The 21,558-nt window shown below is 40.7% G+C and overlaps 1 protein-coding gene across 8 annotated transcripts in view; it reads left to right on the forward strand.

The window, feature by feature from the left end:
* The window catches only part of Bcas3 (BCAS3 microtubule associated cell migration factor), a 464,077-nt gene that overhangs the window by 78,526 nt on the left and 363,993 nt on the right, over positions 1-21,558 (forward strand). For all 8 annotated transcript variants that reach the window (XM_051158189.1, XM_051158193.1, XM_051158191.1 and 5 more), the window contains exons 7-10: positions 1,397-1,504; positions 6,960-7,036; positions 15,048-15,124; positions 19,442-19,525. In XM_051158189.1, coding sequence (XP_051014146.1) covers positions 1,397-1,504; positions 6,960-7,036; positions 15,048-15,124; positions 19,442-19,525 — 346 coding nt within the window. The remainder of the gene's footprint in view (positions 1-1,396; positions 1,505-6,959; positions 7,037-15,047; positions 15,125-19,441; positions 19,526-21,558) is intronic.

Here is a 21,558-nt window from a genome sequence, read left to right on the forward strand (position 1 = left end):
GTACATTGTACAGTGCTGCCCTGTTAGTTCTGTTAGCACTGAAGTGATTTGCCCTCCTATACGGGGATTTTGGAGAAGAAACCTTTGCCAGGGGCAGCTGAGTGGTTGGAATTGTGGCGTCTGGTGCTGCCACTGTCACCAACACCTCAACAGAATGAGGCAGAGGGTATTGTAGGTGGCGGTCAGAGACAGCTCGTGAGTTAGTTCTTTCCTTCTACCTTCTGAGTCCTGGGCAGGGAGCACAGGCTGTTAGATTTGTGGCAAGTGTCTTTGCTTGCTGGGCCTGTATTTATTGTGTGTGTGTGAGTATAGATCATAGGACAGCTTAAATGCAGGTCTTTTCACAGTTCTTCCTACTTAAGAATAGGCTGCAGACACTGTAGACAGTGCAGAGCTGCCTGTTCCATTCTTAGACCTTTGGCACTTTTCCAGGTAATTTTAAAGTACAGTAAAGACCATTGAAATTTAATGGCATTATGCTTTTGATAAAAATTAACTGGCCAGAAAAGTAAATATCTGCATCTCCCTGTTTGTGTATATTAAGGGAACATAACCTGTTTCTTTTTAATTTTGGAGATGCCTGGCTTAGAACCCCTTGAACTCTCACAATCCTTCCTCATCTCTGGCCACCCCTCACTTCTGCTGCGCTAGGGTTTAATTTAATCTTTACTCATTATGAATTCTCAAAGCCTGCTATGTACAGTATTTTAAAATCTCAACCTGTTACTTTCCTTCACTACAGAGCTCCGGTGACAATGTTATGTACACCGTGTGTCTGGTGACCTTGCTAAATCATGTCGCCACAGCAGTTGTCTCTAATGTCTGGGGACATTATATGCTTTCCTCTTCATACCTCTATACATACCCAGCCAAGTGTTTAGCTTTTTCCTTTGAGAACTGACCTACTGTGCTGAACTGAAGTCAGATAATGGGGCGATTCTCCTGCTGCCTAATTGCAGCATCACACTCTTTAGCATTTTACATTTGCACACCTTGTCTACTAATTTTATTTGTTGATTTTTAAGTCATTTTAATTACTTAATTAGATTAAGGAAGCATTTCTTACCATGAACACGTTGCTAATCGTTTAAAAAATCATAATGTTCTTCTTCACCGTATTAATTTTACATCCTTCCCTGGCCTAGAACTCTTGCTACAGAGGCCAGGGTGGCCTGGGACTCACAGAGACCTTCCTGTGTCTGCCCCCTGAGTGCTGGGATTCAAGGCTACAGGCGTTATGCTGAATCTGATGCTGCATTTAAAAAAAATGAGTTGCCTGGCTGTATTAAGTTTATTAAGTGTGGTAACCTTTGGGTGAATTTTTTAGTATGTTGTGCTAAGAAACTGTTAGTTGTGCTATCTCTTCTCCTTTCTTAAAGTAATGTTTGTTTTTTAGTACGACGCCACCATACTGCTGTGTGGATCTGTATTCACTCCGTACAGGGGAAATGGTCAAGTCCATTCAGTTTAAAACACCCATTTATGATCTTCACTGCAATAAGCGGTAAGTATTTTTAATATATTTATTTTCAAACTGTAATGTGCCACTGACATGCAGAACTCTACCAGTTTTGTGATTTCAAGTCATTGAAAAAAAAGTTAATATTTCTGTGTAATGAAATGGTTAAGATTTTACATTGAATATTCTCTATCCTCTTGAACTAACAATGAGTGTGATTCAGCATAGTGAGATATGAATGGAATTTACACAACAAAATGGAGGAGCACAGGACTGGACTGGTGTGTATCTTCTCATTTTCAGTGCAGAGGTGAAACCCGAGTTGTTACATATGCTGGGCAAGTACCTGACCATTAAACTTCGGTCTTAGCCCTTAAATATTACTCTGAGAATAATATTGTGAGGATTGAGCTGCCTCCCATCTTATAATTTTGCATTATTTTGTTACAGCCAGGACACTCAGGCCGGCCTTGGTCTTGTTATCTTGCTGGCTCAGCCTCTTCAGTGGTGGGGTTTTAGGCTTGGACTATCATATTTGGCCTAGTGTTTTTGTGTATTTTATTCCTTCACATTTCACAACAGAAGTTAAAACAAAGACTAGAGATCAATTTTCTTTCTTTAACATTGTCAGAAAATATTCAACTGTAGATTAAGCTATGTGAATCCTAGCAATAATGACATATTTAACACAGGCTGCTAGAGGAGAAAGCAGCGCAGGAATTGAGTCTGTGCACGTAGAGGGCTGCGCCTGTAGCATGGGCAGAGCTAGAGGTGTGTGTCAGCCTCGTGCCTAAGGCAAGGAGGGGGCAGGGCCAGAAGAAGCCCTCAAGCTCACGGGCCACCTGTAATGAGGTAGAAACTGAGGAAGGACATCTGAGGTTGTCCTCTGACTTCCACACACGCCACACACATGTTGTGACTTGTGCATGCCAACCAACAACCACACAAACGGATGTGACTAAATATATCATACCTAGACAAAACAGCAAATTAAATGTAAACGGGCAACACATGAGACATAAGAAATTACTCTTTTGTGTGTGGAAAGCGCTAAATTCAAGTCTTAGTTCTGAAAACAAAAGGGCAAAGTATATGTGGACTTGACACTAGTGGACATATTGAAAGTCGAGGGCAAAACTCTGCAAGTTGTAAGAACAGAAGAAACACTCAGGGAACTGGTACCAGCGTGATGCGTTCACCCACCTCATAGAAACTGTGTGGAATGGTTTGCATCCAGTAGATAATATAGCTCACCCAGAAACTTCCCATGCTTTCCCAACCAGACTTATTAAAAAGCAACACCCCCACATTCTAAGTAGAAGACTTTAGGTTACACTTGCTGTGTATCACAGATCCATGAAAATTCACACAAGGCAGCAACACAACTCTGCCTCTTTTTGTTTAAATTGTTTGCTGAGCTGTTAGAGAGGACGTCAAATGATATGTAATTGCTGTTTAAGATTTAATAAGAAAGTGTGTGTGTAGACAAGCTTAAGAGCTTTCTAGAAATGCTTCTGATCATCCCAAGTTGTACAGTCACCTGTGTGTGAACCTGCTCGTCCTCAGAAAGCACACAGAGCTGTGAGAGCTACATGCAAAAACCACCGCAGCTTTATTTCATAACGATTCAGGAGCGAGTGCTGATTGGAGACCAGCTCCAAGCGCTCATTGCCCTTCCAAGAGGCGATTGGCAGGTGCAGGCGGGAACCGGCGTGGTCTGAGACTTGATCGGCATGAGGTCGATTTGAGTAATCCCAGGTTTACCCAGAGAGCGTGTGTGGAGTGTAGGCTGGGTGTGTGTGCAGGACCGGGTGTGTGTGCACGGAGTGTTTCCTGGGCCATAAGCAAGTGTACAGAGGGTAGGTAGGTGAGGGCTGCTGCTTCCCTGGTTATTTTGGGCCAGTTCCACCAAGTAAGGGCTCTTGACCTCAATAGATACCTCAATCTACAAAGTTCCTGAAGGGAAGTTCTAAGAATGCCCTGCAATCTCCACTTTTTATTTATTTTTTTAAATTTTTTTTTTATCTTTTTATGATGAGACCCCAGTCTGGTGCTATAAAGGCTATAGTAAAAAATAAATTTCAGTAGTTGGAACTGTTATGACTTCAAAACAGTCTTAATGCTTTTATACATTTTCCTTTTTTTCACCAGTATTTAGTTCCTCCACCTTAAGTGTAAGGCTGTTCACACAGATGAGGTGACTAGAACAGTGTGAGAGTGACATTGAGCAGTTCACAGAGCAGGCCTCCTGCTTGAGCCTTACTTGGGTTAAGGTGGGGACCCAAGAAAGGACATGTAAGGACAGAAGAGGCTGTGAAGATTAGATGCTGAAGTGTGGCAGACATAAAGTCACCGCCATCTGCTTCAGATGGGCTGAGGTAATAGGAGAGGCAGCAAGCGACAGTGGGAAGCAGGGCCACAAACCCTCTTCCATCTTAAAGGTCCCCTTTGTGAAGGGGCGGAGACCAGGTGTGCCATCCTCTTAGTGGATAGAAGTAAACCTAAAGCGCCTGCAGCAAACTTGTCAAATGTGCTCCCAGGCTAGCCTTCCTGATGTGGAAAGATGCTCATAGTGGGACACACCAAGCACATCTGAATGCCTGTGCCAAGTAGAGTCTCAGTGGATAAACAAGTCTTTAGACTGTCAGTAGAAACTGTGCGGTTTGCTGGACATGGTGGCAACATCCATGTAATTCAAGAATCTGAGAGGTAAGGCAGGAGGGTTAGGAGTTCAAGGGCATTCTCCTTTAAGTGCCAAGTTCTATGATTCCCGTGTTACTGTTTACTCACTATTTGATCAAAATTAGCTGTGTATTGGTACAGTGATTTCTAATGTCTGAAGGTCGGGGGGCGGGGGAAGGCAAGTAGAGCAATGTTACAGCCAGATCTGGGACCAGATACCCGGCCTATCATGCTTATTGGTATGAGTTTTGATAATCTATGTCTTTTTTGACATTTGCCTTTAGGCTCTTTTATTTGTTAAGGCACTGTTTGTGGCGTTTGTATTGGTCCACAGACTATGGCGTGTCTGTGATAGACCAAGTGGGAATTCTCATTTCCTTTCTGTCATTATCCTATATTGTTTTATTTTTAATTATAGATTTCTTTTATTGAAGTTGGCAGAATACATGACACAAGTTGATGCTTTATTTCTGTTTTTAGATAGGGTCTTATGTAGTACAGGGTGGGTTTCCAGCTTGCCTGGCACCCTCCAAACTGTTGGGGTTAAGCTTCCCTCATCCTCCTTCTGTTTTTTCGTGTGTGTGTGTTGTGTTCAGGTTCAAGTTCAGAGAGCCAGGAATCCCCAGGAATTATCCAGCAACATTTTTGCACATTATTAGTTGAGGCAGGGAAAGCCTAGCACTCTCAGCTCTGGCTAGTTTCAGTAGCGTTCTCCCTCTGGGCATCTCTTGTCTCCTCCCTATGAAGCTGTGAGTTCTGGGGAGCCTACCTCAGGTCCTTATGCTTAAAGTGCTTTAAGTGCCAAGCTTAAAAACCCTACCCTACTTGATTTTTTTTCTATTTTTATTTTTTTTTATTTTAGTGCCTATTTCCTTATTTTGAGTTTCTGTTATTGGTGTCTCATATACATGTATGGTTTATCTTTTCTTATTATGTGGATGTTTTATGCACCGTCTTTGTGACTGATATGGCACATACTATTGGTTACTATTTGTGTTCTGCATATGTTTCCATTTTACAGTCTTAAGGTAATTTTTTTTCTTTAAAGATACTTGGAATTATTTGTGTTTTTATATGTTGATTTACACATAATTTTAATCACTTTGTAGTTTCACAGTCTCTTGATTTGTAGTTTTTGTTTTTGTTTTTTTGAGAGAGGCTTTCTCTGTGTAGCCTAGGCTGTCTTGGACTCACAGCAATCTGCCAGCCTCTGCCTCCCGAATGCTGGGATTAAAGGCATGTGCCACCACGCCGGGCTTGATTTATAGTTTTTATCTGAAACCTTATGAAAGGCCATGACTCAGCTCTACTGTAGTATGTCTGTTAGATATGGGAAGGTTTTGGGTTGCATCCAGCACAGAATTTTAAAAAGAGAGTTATAGAGAAGGAAGGAGAGCACCCAAGCTCTGAAACCCCTGCTCCCGACACACAGGATTCAGAACTCTTTCTTTGTTTCTGGTAATCATGTCTGTCTGTCTATCTGTCTTTGTGTGCATGTTGATGATGATTTTCTTCAGCTAGGATCTTGCTAAATAGTTTGCGATGGTCTCAAACTATTGGTCGTTGCTGAGTTGCTGGGATTAAGGTGTCGCCTCACAATAACTGGGGAGATTCTGCTGACTCGGTGACAGGCCATAGTTTCTCTGGGTGCCCTCCATTATTTGTTTTTTTTTAATGATAGGCATTGTATAAGGGAATAAAGTGGGCATTCGTCCTTCCTCTGTAAGGCTGCTGGGATGTGAGGAGCTGAGGAGGGGTGTGAGGTGGCTTGTGGCTTCTTACTGAAAAGGCGCAAATGAAATTTGCTGTCGAGTGTAAAGTTTCATCCTTTATGGCGATATTGCCTCTGCCTCTTGTATGCACAAGCACTTATAGAACATGCAACAGATCATTAACTTAGTAGCAGTAAAATATTTAGCAAATGGCAGGGGAGTTTTCAACATACAGAGCTGAGTAATAATAGCAAAAAGCATCATAGAAGTAGTAATAGTATTTAGAATTCTTCTGCATCAGCAAGTGGGACTTCTTACACCTCACAAGATTCCTTTGTTGTAGACTGTGTTTTATATAATAAATCTTACTATTTCCGTCACCAGCTTTTTAGCATCTGTTAATGAGATTTATCTGTTAAGATTTTCAAAAGATGTGTATTATCTAGTAGTAAGGATAATTAAAAAAAAAAATCCTTAAGTGTGAGATTTTGTATTCTACAAGAAATAGTAAATTAATATTTGGGATACATTTTAGCAATTTCATTTAGAACATTAAAGTCATAGCTTAATTATACATTCCTTATTATCTAAATTATTGCCCTGATTATATCTAAGTTTTGTTCTCTGAAATTACTATTTACAGATTGCTACTAAATTTTAATATATTGACTTATTTAGAAATGGCTTACTTATGTCGAATGAGACAGATTTTGGTGGGTGTGCTGAAAAAGTCTGTAATATTTTAAAGCAATAGATTGCAGAAAGCCATTTTATATTTAATGCTGACTGGAAATATCATTGCACGCTACTTGTAGTAAGTGGCCAACTGGTCAATGTTACCCATTCTCAATGTCGGCTGTTCAACTGGGAAAATGAAAATGAAACTGTTTGCAGACCACTTCTTAGCTTGAAAATTTTTGTCACTGTCTTTGTTGATAAGAAAGATTTCATTGTTTTTATTCTTAGATTTTAGGAGTCTGATGTTTCTACCCCAGGTTTTAGAAGTGTTTCATTTTTAAAAGTATGATTTAATTATTTATGATTCAGTTCATAGAATTTTACATTCACTCATGTTTCCATTCTGGTTTTTCCCCCTCTAATTTTAGGATCCTCGTCGTAGTCTTGCAGGAGAAAATCGCTGCCTTTGATAGCTGTACTTTCACAAAAAAATTTTTTGTCACAAGTATGTACCAACTCATTTTACTTCCTGTTGTGTGCATTTGTGTTTCTGTTGCTGACTTGATGCTGTCAGCAGTGGGTTTCAGCCACGGTCTCCTCCTGTGATGTTCGTGGGTGCCATTACTTAGCAGCTTCTAATTTGAGGAAGGAGTTTTACTGGGCCAAAACTGAGTGATTATTGTAGCTACTTTGTGGAGCCGTTGTCGAATACTGTAATGTGTACTTACAGACAGGATGGGGCTTTAGATTTGGAGCAGTATTTTACCTTCTCCCTCCGCCTTTCTTTCTCTGTGACCTTCAGTGTGTCAGCAACTCAGAAGTTAGATAGAGTCGAGTTCCAAACTGTTTTCTGACACATGCAGCATGTCCAGAGACAGAGGACTGCAATAGGAGGGGGAGTGAGGGCTGAGTTGATTACTTTTAGGGAGCTGGAATGTGCAGGCCTGGCATGCTGAGCTGTGCAGGGCAGACACAATCTGGCAATGGGAACAGGGGTCAGTTAATTGTCCAAATGCTAGTGAGGCTGGGATACAGAAGTTTTTTAATTTGAATTTTCTGGAAGCCCACTAAGCTAGTAGCCCCCCCCATTTGTTCTTTTGTTTTACCAAAGAGTCTGCTATGTATATCTTACCGAGGGAGCTTAACGGGTCTCCACTCTGAAATGAACTTGAGAGATACAATATGGAGTTACACAGATGTTTTCTATATCAAGCCTTAGGGAGGTTTCTTTGTTATAACTGCATTATTTATTACAGATAATTACATCCCCCCTGTGCTACACACCATAACATATAATACCGTGCATGCGTCACATTTTGTGGACCATGTAGAATTGTAAGAGGGTCCTGTCCCCTCATGCCCGTAATCGTGTGCTCTGAGGTGTGCACCCGTTACGCCTAACACATTACTTCACTCCTTACGTTTGTAAGGAGATCAGCAGGGCAGCAGGAGAGTATGTAGCTCTGTGGGGTGCAGTTGAGTTACAACAGTGGGATATTTTAGTCACGTCTGGGGTCAAGTTACACATCTGTGTAGCCCTGGCTGTCCTGGAACTCGCTTTGTAGACCATGCTGTCCTCGAACTCAAGATCCACCTGCCTCTGCCCCACAAGGTGTACAGCACTACTCCCAACCTGCTTTTGTTTTTGCTGCTTGATAGTGATCATACGTGAGGGTGTGAAGGCTTCTGAAGTATATTTTCTAAGTTTATATTTATTGCTTTTTGTTAGTTTGTTGTTGTTGTTATTGCTGTTTTAAGGCTTCAGTGTTAAGAATCTCTGTTGCGACCCCATTTAACTTGATTCAAGTGTGTATTCCTTGGATGTTACTTTTATATCAATTCAGGATCTTAGAACTTTAAAATAGGGTGGTGGAGACTAACATCATTGGCTTTCCTTAAAAGCCTTATTTGTTCTAAAAAATGTATATGAATGTGTAGGTGCACAGAGGAACAAGAAGGGGGCAGTGGTGCCCTGGAGCTGGAGTGACAGGCACTTGTGAGCAAAGCTGAGATATGTGTCTTTTTGAAATAATTACCTTAAAGAGCCTATTTATAGTGTTCTTAAATATTTTTATTAATTCTTTGATAATTTTATACAATGTATTTTGAGCATATTCATGCTTTCTGTCCTTTTAAAAATATTTTTAGAATTTGTGCTGCCCATATCCTTGTGCACGTGACAGGCTCAGGCTTGTCGTGAACTCCAGCTGCCTCCTGCCATACTCTACTGGGCTCTTATCCACCCCTTAGAGTGGATCCCTTAGCTCCATTTCAGTAATTTCTTTAGTGTGGACAAGTAATGCAGCTAGGTGGTCTTGGGACAGGCTCTAGCAACACATACAAAATCAATCAGATTTGTGCACTGGTCTTAATGTTTGATTATAGGACACAGAGACTTGTAGTTATTTTGTAATATTGGAAGTAAAAAATTCCAATGTGTCTCTGTGTGTGTCTGTGTGTGTCGCTGTGTCTGTCTGTCTCTCAGTGGGGCATCTTTACTGTGTATTTGTAAATGTTTAACTGTATATTTGTAAATGTTTAACTGTAAGTTTCTGGACCCACCCAGTAGTTGAAGCCAGCTGTACTCAGGTCTCTTGTGCTATGTGAAATATTCATGATAGGAAGAAGAGATCAGTAGGTGTCGGCAGTGTTTCCGGTCTTTTGTAAGTGGCATACAACTGAAAGCTAAATCATCATTGTTTTATTTTCTGTCACCAGGGGAATCTCACATGCTCTCTATGAATTTTGGGTTTTCTACAATCTCCTTTAACAGAGGCTCTAAGGCATCCCTAATACTATTCAGAAGGATCAGACAGGAGGATTGCAAGTCCTCTCTGCTAAACTTAGTGGGGAACTTAAGATAAATAGTAAAAAGAAAGCTGGTGATGCATAAATTACGGTCCTTGTGTAGCTTGTTTGAGGCGCTGGGCTCAATACCCAGTACTGAAAAAGAAATAAAAAATCCAAGCCAAAACCAAAGCAAGCAAGCAAACAAACAACAACAACAACAAAAACCCCAAAGAAACCAAAGTGTTTAGAAAGCAACAACAAAACCTCTGTGTTTGCCTGCATCGCTCCTACTGTGCACAGTGAGTCTGTGGTGTTTCTCCACACTGCTGGGGGCTTCATGGATAACTGCTTCCTTGTCCTTGCGGCAGGTCTCAATTCATACTCCACTGAGAGCTCTCCTTCTCAGTGCCGGTTACTTAACTCCTGAGCTCTAGGGACTGAGTTTGTGAAAGTGATTTGAAGTTGGAAAGAATGGATGATCCTTAGCCAGAATTAGAATCTATGAATTACAGCGTTACTGAAGTGATTTAAGTCATGATTTCAGGCATGATGGTGGCTGCAGAAACAAGACAGAAACAAGCTGCTGGGTTACATAGTGTGTTCCCGGACAGCGCTAGCTATTGAGAGAGACTCTGTCTCAAACAAAACAAACAAAATAAACCATAACACACCAGCACCACTAGTAAAAAACATTGCAAACCAAGCTTAAATGCAATGAAATTCCTACCAAGTGGCAAATACTGCCACTCCATATCGTTAATGAAGTTATTTTTCTCCAATTTCTCCATTCCTCCCAACCCTTCAGCTAATTCCATTAGCTGTATTTAAGTCAATACAGATCTCACATATTTTTCTGTGCTAGGATTTTGACTAATACAGAGGAGTTGGGAGACGCCCCACCGCAGTGGCTTTTGCAGCAGCTCGTGTGCTTGTAGCATGTACCTTGTCTACATTTATTCTCACACGGTGTGGTTGGTTGTTTAACAGAGTTTCATGTAGCCCAGGCTGGCCTCATCCTGTAGCTCAGGATGACATTGAATTCCTTACCCCATGCCTCCGTCTTGGGAGTGCTAGGACTGTAGGCCTGCCATGCTGAAGACTGGCGTGGGCCAGGCAAGCTGGGCACCAGTTAAGCTGCATCCCCAGCCTGGTACTGAAAGAAGTGGGATCATGCCCTGTGTGGAATCACAAGATCTCCACTTAATGAGGATGTCGTTCTGATCACACAGACATTTAGCTTCTGCAGCAGAATGGGAAGCTCTTGCATAATGCATCCTTAGCTGACGGCCTTAGCCGTGCGTGAGTACAATGGAAGTACTGTAAGGTGAGCCGAGTCTGCGGTGCCCATCAGAGCAGGCATCATGGGGATTTGTGCCAAAGAGTGGATGGAACAGGTAAAGGGAGCTGATAGAGAACTGGTAACAGAACACACCCAATAGGCCGAGAAAGGAGACACCTTTGTGTTTGGATGTACAGAAAAGTTGGTCTTGAGCAGCTGTCCAATGTGGAAATTCAAAACCCAGGTATGATTAGGAAAACAAAAGACAAAGACTGATAGATGTCATTAGTAGTCATTTTAAGGATCCTTTGAAGTTGAACGGCAGATACAGAGTCTCTAGAGAGACCCGAGTCTCTGATAAACAGTCTTCTAGTGTCTGCCTGTGTTTTCTGTTTTAGAAGGAAAGTTATTTTGTGCAGTCCTAATGTTATTAGTGTTAGAATGTCTGTTCTTTGTTTATGTTAATGATGAGCAACACATGGAACACATGGAAATGAGTTTGAAGTGGCTTTAAAATGCAAAGTTAAGATTTTGGGTAGGAGCAGCTTTGCTTGCTTGCTTTATATAGTTTTCATTTTGGGAAGGCAGCGCCTTGGTATTTATCCAGGCTGTCTTGGAACTGCCGCTCCCTGCGTGTTTGTAATACACACCAGAAAGGATTGGTAAGTCCTATCATCTAGGTCAGTTTATATGTTAAAATATTTTCACAAGGTAAAGAGGACTATTCTGATGTTTCCTGGCCCTGTGCAGAAAATCTGCACATATGGACATGTGTCGTGAACTAAACTGTGGCCTTTCTCTGCCCTGCACATGGTTTGCACTTACTGAGTTTTTGGATGGTGTTGTGCTGAAATTCATGTTTCATACATAAGCACAACAAACAAAATAATGTGCAAAGTTTCTCAAAGCTCGTAGAATTTTTACATGACATCAACCAACTGCGTGGTTTCAGTAAAGCCTCAGATTGATATAAGACGTGTGTGCGCGCACTTCTGCACTGTGTTCAGGTCCTCTGCGTCTCATCGGACTCGTGCTTGTGAATGGAAATAATAGAACTTCAGCCATGGCTGCAGCCTTTCTTAGCCACCCACCTCCTGACCCTCTCACTGCCTGCTACCCCACCCCCCCTGTTTTTTTGGACTGAGTTTTCCATAGCCTAGGTTTACTTTGAAGTAGTTATCCTCTGTCTCTTCCAAGAATCAATTATAGGCATCCATCACCACACCTAGTATCTAGTTCTTATTTCTTCTGTGTATAATAAACCAAATTTCATGGCTATTGGACATGTATCTGTTAATTGGTTAACAGAAACGGCTTTGTGCATCCTTCTGTAATATTATGAGTGATGTTTATATGAAACTGAGTGCACACTCTAGGTTTTTGTGTTTGTTTTGTTTTTTGATTTTTCAAGACATGGTTTCTATGTGTAGGTTTGATTGTCCTGGATCAGTCTGGCCTTGCACTCACAGCCAGCCACCTTCCTTTGTAAACACATGTGTTGTCACTATATGAACATTTGGCTGCAAGTTTTTGTATTTATATACTTTTTTTGTTTGTTTGTTTTTTCGAGACAGAGTTTCTCTGTGCATCTTTGCCTGTCCTCAAACTCACAGTGATCCACCTGCCTCTGCCTCCTAAGTGCTGGGATTACAGGTGTGCTCCACCATGCCTGGCTCTATATGCATTTTCTTGATGGTCAGACATTACTTTTCATGTATTGATAATGCATACTGTAGTTTGTTTTTAAATTGAAAATAATCTCTCAGTATTGAGTTGTCAAAAAATTTCTTATTTTCTAAAATAAGTCACTTGTCACTTAATGGGTTGCAAATATATTCTTCCATTCTGCTGGTTCTTTTCACTCCTTTTTTATTTTATGTTATGAGTATTTTGCCTACAAGTGTGTATTTGTTTCACATGTGTACTTTGGGCACATAGATGACAGAGCAGGGCATTGGGTCTCTGGAACTGGAGTTTATAGATGCTTGTAAGCCGTGTGGGGACTGGTATTAAATCCAGGTCCTCGGTGAGAGCAGCCAGTGCTCTCAACCACCAATCCATCCCTCTGGCTCTTCTTTTTCACCTTTATGATGCCATTTAAAAAAAAAACCTCAGGGCTAGGGGTTAGCTAAAGCTGTCTATTGTTTGATGTAATAAACTGTTGTACCAAATCTGAGCCCATGAAGATCCCTTCATTTTGCACTATTTTTTTTTTGTTGTTGTTGTTTTTTGAGACGGGGTTTCTCTGTGTGGCTTTGGCTGCTCTGGTACCTACTCTGCAGACCAGTCTGTCCTCAGAAATCCACCTGCCGCTGCCTCCATAGTGCTAGACTGAAGGTATGTGCTACCACCCTGGCTTCATTCATTCAGAACAAAGAAAAAAGATTTTAGTTTTATTTATTTTACTATTTTTACGTCTTTTGCCTGATGCCCTTAAAATTCAGAATAAAGATTCAGATCCCCTGTGACTGCAGTTACAGAAGGCTGAGGGCTGCCATGTGTATACATGGAACTGAGCTGGGGCCCTTGGAAGAACAGTAACTGCTCAGCCACCCTTCTAGCCCTGAAGCACTTTTTGTCTATGCTGTGAAGCCAGAGTCCAGCGCCATTTGCACATAGGTAGCGTCTTTCACCATTGTCTGAGGTGGGTGTGATGCTGTGGTGCTGTTGCTTGCTTTTAGCCTCTTTCTTGGCACAGGCAGTCAGAGTTTGAGGTCAGACGAGCTTCATAGTTACAGGACTGATAAGATTGAAGTTTTGTGTTTCTTAATGGTTTAAGTTAAGCCTCTGTTAGGAACCTGTCCTGATGTCAGGTAAAACTGCCTTGTACCTTTAAGATTCTTTACCCAGGAGAAGTTAGGCCACCCTTCCTCTGCCTTGGGAGAGGACTTGATGTAGGGCTCTTGGATCCACTCTATCTATCCTCTTTTAAATTGGAAAGCTCAAGCTCTGCTAATGCCCAGTTGTCTCTGCTTTGTTAAATGTCATTGTAAACATTTCTACCCCTTCCGCCCTTCACTTGTTTTTAGAGCTTAGTTGGAGGTCACAGTAAATCGTTAGAGGAGTGGTGCTTATAAGGCTAGGGTAGTGCTATGTGGCTGACACCAGCTATAAAGTACTGTTTTGGTAAGTAGAAAACAAGTTGCTTTCACTCCAGGACCCTGTAATTCCTGAGGTCCACTTGAGTTTCAAGAACCTAGAGTCAGTGTGTAAGTTTCTTCCTTAGGTTGAAATCACACATATAAGGGGTTTATATGAGCATCTAACATCCAAGGAGTAGTGTGGAGAGCTGATGTAGACAGTAGTCTTGACTGGTCTCAGCCCACTCTTCAGCCTTAGCATGGCCTGAGGCCTGATGCTCTTGCCTAAACCTTCCTCTTTGGCTTCTCAAGCTAATCCTGGAGAGTAGTTACTTCTAACATGATGTTAACAGTCAGATGCCTCACTCTGTGAGAAACAGTGCTAATCTCAAATCTCTAAGTACTGCGTACTGCATGGTGGGGAATTGGTGTTTTGGTGTGTTGTCTTTGTATAGTCCTCAGGATGCCTGTGTTCTATGTTTCAGCAAAGACAGCACCACCACCATTTCCTAGACACCATTATAGGCAGTGGAGATGCAACAGTAAAGAGAAGAGGACAAATTCTGAACCATGTGAACCCCTAGTCAAGAGTATACAAAGTAATAAACAGCAAATATATCATAGGACCATTTATTGGTGTCGATAGCTGCCACTGGAAGCAGAGGAATGAAACAGAGTGCTAGTAGAAGTAGCAGTGTCTACAACAGAGGCATCGGTGCAGTTCTTAGTGCTCATTAGCTGTGTTACTTTGCCCCCTTCCCCCCCCCCCCCCCCCCCCCATTGTGGTATCATCTTTTTCCTTCGGATAAGTTTGTACATTGTTGTAATTGATCCCTTGCCTTTAGCTTCCGGCACCTATTTTATGATTTCTATCTTCTCCAAAAATTCTTTTTAAATTTAGGAACTTTATGCTTAGGAGCTTTAAGTCATTTCCTTGTAATTTCATCTTGCTCTTTAGGAATCACAGTATGAATGCTGAGTGAAAAGTGATTTCCAGGTCTTCCTGCTTCAGTGACAGGAAGGTGGAAAGTGGAAAAAGTATTAAAATAATGAATACCGGACTGGGCATAGTGGTGCGTGTGTTTGATCCCAGCACTTGAGAGGCTGAAGCAGCAAGATCCCTGTGCGATTGAGGCCAGGCTGGTCTACATAGTGAGTTTCAGGACAACCAGGAGTACATAGTGAGAACCTGTCTCAAAACAAAGCAAAACCAATGAATAGCATTATTTGAATTAATGAGGCTTTGAAAATAATAAACTTTTGATTTCAATGTTTTGTGTGTGTGTTTGTGTTTTTAAAACAAGAAGTGATGCATTTATGAGAAAGTTATCCTGACATTTCTTAATACTGTTTTTTGGAACTTGCAGGTTGTTATCCTTGTCCCGGGCCAAACATGAATCCCATTGCTCTTGGGAGCCGCTGGCTTGCTTATGCAGAAAACAAGGTAAGGTATGGACAAGTGTGGGTGGGCTATAACGGTGCAGGTGTGAAAGGTAGTGCGTTTTAAAAATTTTTTAAATTTTATTCATACAGCTGATAATCTGAGTCTTAAGGATTCATAGCTGGGTCTGATGGCACATACCTGTATATCTATGACTTGGGAGTCACAGGCAGGAGGGTCACCACAAGACCAGGGCTGACCTGGGGTGATCCGGCCAGTCTTACATGGTGAGCTCTGACCTCAGACAGACTTTGGTTTTGTGGCAGGGCCTCTTCAGCTCAGGCTGGACATGATGTCTTGATCCTCCTGCATTCACCTAAATGCTGGGACTAGCATCATGTGTCTTTACGTGATAGCCGTCCTTAAATAAGGGCTTTGTAGAGCCTTGGTCCTAGCCTGGCTTCTGTATAGAGCTGATCTCCCAGAGACTATTTACTATTAACTCAAAGCATTGAGAGTCATTATCACAGCAATGCTAACGGAAAGACAGTAGTCTCCAGGACTAATCTTGAAGCCTGGCTTCTTGGCTAGATTGGAATCATGGGACATTGAACAATTTTATTGGCCTTATATGGTCAACAACTAGATCCTACTATGCAGCCATGTGTTGCAATAATTAAAGCCCATTCAATGCCTTGTTGGATTTATATAGCTCCATGTATATATATTTAGCTACTAATTTGGTTTACCATGATTGCCATAGTATGTAAAGGTTGCTATATATGCTTTTATATCTCAAAGCTTTATTTATGTACAGTCTAAGGCAAAACATAAATTTTCATTTTATGCAAGGAGGTACAACTTTTTCTTAATGCCATTTAGGACTCTGCCTGTAAGTATAGAATAAAATCTAAAAAGTCCTGTTGACTTTGAGGATTAGCATTCTGTTTCATTTTCCTTGGTTACATGGTTAGTGTTCCTTGAGAATATTATGAAATAGTACAAAATAGTTCTTGACAAAATCAGGATGTGGTGCGTAAAGTAAGTACTTGGTAAAGCCACAGAACTCATAAATCAGCTGGCCCCGGGAATGCACAGAATCAAGAATGGGCTGATGAAAATCATTTTTCTAGATGAAGTCCTTGATTCTGTTTCCAAAAGCCTGTCTGCAAAAATTAAGATATTTTGCATGTTATCGAGTGCTCTATTTGTACTCCTTCTTGTTTGCTCTCTTCATTTTCCCGTAAAAAGAGCTCTTCAAATGATTCTTTTCAAACAGTGCAAGAGCCATACAGTTAAATGGGGTGACATAATGTTGCCTCCTAATGTTTATATCTGTAATGCATTTCCCTTGAGTGCCGGAGACATCCACGCAGAAAGCGTGTAAACCGTCCCTTGCCAGTACATTCCCACACGTGGGAAGCTGCACATTAGAGTTTGAGGCGCAATTAGTTGCATACTGTTTGAGGTGAAGCAGCTCCCTTGGGAGTTACATGGCCTTTGCAGATACACATATGAATAATGTTTCCTGTCACATGTGAGGACCAAGCAAAGTGTGTGTGTGTGCTTTCCTGCACAGCAAGAGTTAAATAACAGGACTTAGAAACAAGTAGCAGTATTTTCAGTTTTGGATAGTTTTGGCCATGAGGCCTAGTGTGACATTGCAAAGTTGAACTAATCTTTAGAAGAACATTTTCAATCAGCGTGGTGTGTGTGTGTGTGTGTGTGTGTGTGTGTGTGTGTGTGTGTGTGTGAGAGAGAGAGAGAGAGAGAGAGAGAGAGAGAGAGAGAGAGAGAGAGAGAGATGTAAGTCAACTGTCATCTTCTTTTGCTTTTTATCTCAGTTTTTGAGACAGGGCTTCTTACTGAACCTGGAGCTAGGCTGGTGTGCTTAGGTGATCCTCCTGTCTTGACTCCCCACAGTGCATTCTTGCACAGAGGCATGTGTGGCCCTGCTGGGTCGCCCAAGTGTCCTACTTCAGGTTTTCATAGTTGCATGGCAAGTGTTCCTACCCACAAAACCATCTTGGCAGCTTCTCATTCTACTTCTGTTTATTAAAGATTTTATTTCATTATTTTTATTTGTTTGTGTGTCTGTGAGTCTGTATTTGTGTGTTGGATTTTCCCAGAGCTGGAGTTACAGGAGGTTGTGAGTCACTTAATGTGGCTGCTGGGAACATAATTCAGGGCTCTTGCAAGGGCAGTATGTGCCACTTCTCCAGTCCCCTGCTGGCTCTTTTTAATGCGTAACCTTATTAGAAAGTAAGCTTTGTCCTGTGGTCTTTGTATTCCAGTGTGTTTCTTTATAGAATGTCTCAGTGGAAACATCTAGTATATACATACATGCCACATACCGAAAATAGGAAAGCATACATGTCTGTACATCTGTCTGTGCACATTCTCATGATGTAAAAATGAGGTATTCATGTTTATACCAGCACCAAGTTCTCTCCTGTCCCCCCACTTCTTAGTCATGAATTCCTTCCTTTGCATGGTAAACTCTGATGTTTCAGCATCCAGTCTTTTGTTCAGTTCCTATAATTAACAAGGAGTCACAGAATTGCTCACCGGCACCACCTCAACAGGCAAACCAGAGGCATGTATGCCTGTGGCCACTCCTGCAGAGGTGGTAAAGATGCAAAGTTCAGCTGTCTTCTTAGGCTATTTTTAAAGTTTTTAAAAAAATTGGTCAGTGTGTGTATATGTGTGTGTTTATGCGTGCACATGTACACACGCGTGTATAGAACATAGAACAACTTAGAGGAGTCATCGCTCTCCTTTTATCACATGGTCTTTGGACAACGAGCTCAGGCTTGATCATTTGTTCAGCTCATATTTATTTTTATTTATCGATCATTTTCTCTTTTTTCTTCTTCTATTTTGATTAGACTTTCATTTAATGTGTAATTGTATATATATATATTCATAGTTTATATGCCAATGTGTATAACATATGCATTAAGGTTTTATATTTCCTTCTTATGAAAAAATAACATAGTATATGCTCTTTAGTGAGATTATTCTGGAAATTAGTCCATTTGTATGCTGATTTTGTTCTGCAGTGATATAAATAGAATTTTTATATGCTATGTTTCGGTTATTTTAAAATATTTTTTAGTCTTATTTTAACATGAAAATCTACAGCTGTAAATATATATATATATTTTCTTTTGTCCTGATGGTGAGATGGCTTAGTGGGTAAGGAGGTTTGCTCTCCAGCAGTTTGTAGACATCACTAGTGGCAGGGAATAACTTTCAGCCTTTCTCAGTACTGCTTTTCTCTGCTTAAGCAGTAGGAGGCAGCAGAGGAATAGTTATAATTCTTTGAATTTGGATTTGTGGTTGAATGGACAAAGCCACTCTTCCTATTAGCTAAAACAATTACTTTCTACATTTTACTCTGTGACAAACACGTTTGCTGGTTAGACACCTTGAAGTCCATTCATCATGGCCGCACATACCAGGCTTAAGGTGCTCCAGTTTGTTATATGTATATTACTTTGAGGGATTTAAAAACATGTGAGTCAGGAATAAAAGGTCTGTATGCTAATCTGTGCCACAGAGTCCAGTGTAGGTCATATAAGGCTGCTTTAGGTCCATGCTATTCTTTTCTTTTATGAGTTTCACAGGTTTTGAAAATAACCTGCTACAATATCATGCTGTTCCAGGGCTCTGCTACAGCCATTTCACTTTAAAAGTGTTGCCTGTGAATCTTAATAATGACTATTTATGGTAAACGCAGTTGTGGTTCTGCCAGTGAGGTCTTTTATCCCGAGTTTTAGCTGAGCTGAGAATCAATATCGTGATTCCCAGTGATGACTGGCAGTTTAGTCTGCTTCAAGTGGCAAATGCAGCAGACCCTTGAAGTGGCCATTTGCATGTCCAGTGTGTCCACTTTCCCACAGACACACTGGGCATGCAAATATCCTAAAATGGTTTGCTTGTTGTTTTAAGGTTCCTTTTATAATCTTTGTAGAGGAATTAAGAGGAGAAAACATCCATTTTGCTAGTATGTCAAATATTTAACGTTAGGAAGTTATGTGTAAGTCCTTTGATTATGTTTTTTAAATTTATTTGTGGAAAGGCTGCCAGACCCTGAATCCTACCATTTCAGAGTTTATGAATTCTTAAAGCCTGTTCATCGTGTAATTAAAACCATAGTTGATCATGAAACTGCCTGAGTGGCACCAGAAGATTATAAAAAGGGGTAAGCGTGTCTCAGCAGGGCTGTTAGCTGTTGTGTCTGCAGTACACTCATGCAAACATTCCCACCCAGCACCGTTACTGTTCATGGTAAATAGCCGCTGCCTAATAGCATGCAGAGTTAAACAGCTTAATAGAAAATGATTCTGGTGTTCTCTTCCCCAACCCTTTTCCCAGTTGATTCGCTGTCATCAGTCTCGTGGTGGAGCCTGTGGAGATAACATTCAGTCCTACACTGCCACCGTCATTAGTGCTGCGAAAGTGAGTACCTCAGAAGCTTCTGGAAGTAGTGGTTATGTAGAATAGTTAACAGGCTTGACTTCTGAATCGTGATGAGATGGCCCATCTTATTTTCAAGTGTAGAATAAATGTAAGAAGTCAATGTTTTGCCACTTTGAGAATTTGTGATTTGAAAGGGAATCTTTTGAGGTTAATACTTATTTTATTGTGAAGATTGTAAGGCGTGTACTTACTCCATTAAAAACACGGTGTATTTCAACTGAATTTAAGTCTGGTCACTAATTAATACCATATTGCAAGGAACTGTACACATTTAAGTGGCATCTTGGGTTCTTTTTCTGTGATTTACATCATCCTACCTACACTGACAAGCTTGTGTGCACCCTGGTGCATCTTTGAACATTTTTGAGTCTTCTTGACTTCAAAAATTCCTGATGAAAACTTGAGTTGGTCCCCTGGCACATTCAAAGATTCTTTCATATCTATGGGCTGGCCCCTTGATGTTCGCCAAGTGAGTTCTTCCCTCTGTGTTTGAGGGTTAATTTTGATGGTGCCTGTTAAACTTTGTGCTGATTATAAGGTAGTCTTACAACCACCATCCTTTTGAATTGTGAAGTATACAACAGAGCAATTCTAATAATAGGGATGACAGAGCGAATGTGAATGACAGCGTGTAATAGAAAGCACAACTGTTCAGGGGACAACAGTCTGAAGTCAGCCACAGAGGGAATCAAAGGTCACACTGTTCCATGTTAAATACAAAAATATTTCAAGATTGTCACAAATGCTTCCATGATGTGCACTGAACGTGTTCCTGGGTTCGATGAGAACGAAGCAGAGTAATGAAGCGCGTTCCCTCTACGGCACTGTATGTTTGCATTTCTTCATTCTCCTATAAAAGACAGTAATCAGGCAAACTCTTGAGTATCCTCCTGTGAGTTTATCCATAGCAGTTAACAAAGAGATGCTGTTTGCAACGTTGGACTCTTGAACTTAGCTGTCTCACACATAGGGATCTGGATGCATGTCACTGGGGCTGCAGCTTTGCTTTTGTTTGTTGTTAGAGATTTTTTTTTTTGTCCTAATATAAAATGAAAGGGCCTGGATTCATTTTGAAAATGTTTTGTTGTGGTTATTTGGAAATGAGTTAATGATTTGAGAATTACCAGTCTGACCCTCTGCATTCTCACACCTCTTGATGGGGACATGAGCTGTGTACTCAGGCCTCCCTCATTTAGGATCTAAGAAATTACGGTTACCAAGCTGCTGTGCCTTACAATTGTAATCCTAACACTGGGGAGGCTGAGGCAGGAGGATCACTGCAAGTTCAGACAAGTGTCTAGTCAGCCTGAGCCACATAGTGGGACACTGAATATGCCTCTGTTCATCTCCCTGGAGACACTAAGGTTAAAACATTTTTGCCTGATTAATTTTCAAAAGGGGATTTGTCCCTAAGTAGGTGATTATAGAAGTTATGTGTGATAGGGATGCATTTTGTTCCTGTTCTGTATCCACAGTTCTACAAGTTAAAGTTTAGGTACACTTTAGTTCAATTATGCATTAATTCCTGAATTTGTAAGTGATATTTATAACAACCCAAATGTCTGTTATTAAATAGTTTTGAAAAGAGAACAGCAGAAAAAAATCCATATAGTAATCATCTGTTTATTTTGATTCTTAGCTGAAAGGATGAGTATTTTAAAGTTCCTTTAAAATATTACTAAATCATTTAAAAATCCATTTTATGATATATTGATTTTGAGACAAAGCTTTCATGTAGTCCCTGCTAGCCTTAAACTTATATGGGTGAAGATGACCCTGAAGCTCTGTTCCCTCTGCTTCATCTCCCAGACACAGAGTCATCTTTATTTTATATCCATTATTTAGGTTTGTTTTTAAAACATAAAATGTAATGGAATGTTGTGGTAGTTTCTACCACAAATTATAATTTTCCCTTATAAGGTACTGGATATTATTTATTGCTAAATTGACTTTCCAAGGAATGAAATAGTCCCATTTTGATGGTAACTAATCCAGAATACTTCCTTTATTAC

The sequence above is a fragment of the Acomys russatus genome, chromosome 16 (genome assembly GCF_903995435.1).
Source record: "Acomys russatus chromosome 16, mAcoRus1.1, whole genome shotgun sequence".
Taxonomy (NCBI): Eukaryota; Metazoa; Chordata; class Mammalia; order Rodentia; family Muridae; genus Acomys; species Acomys russatus.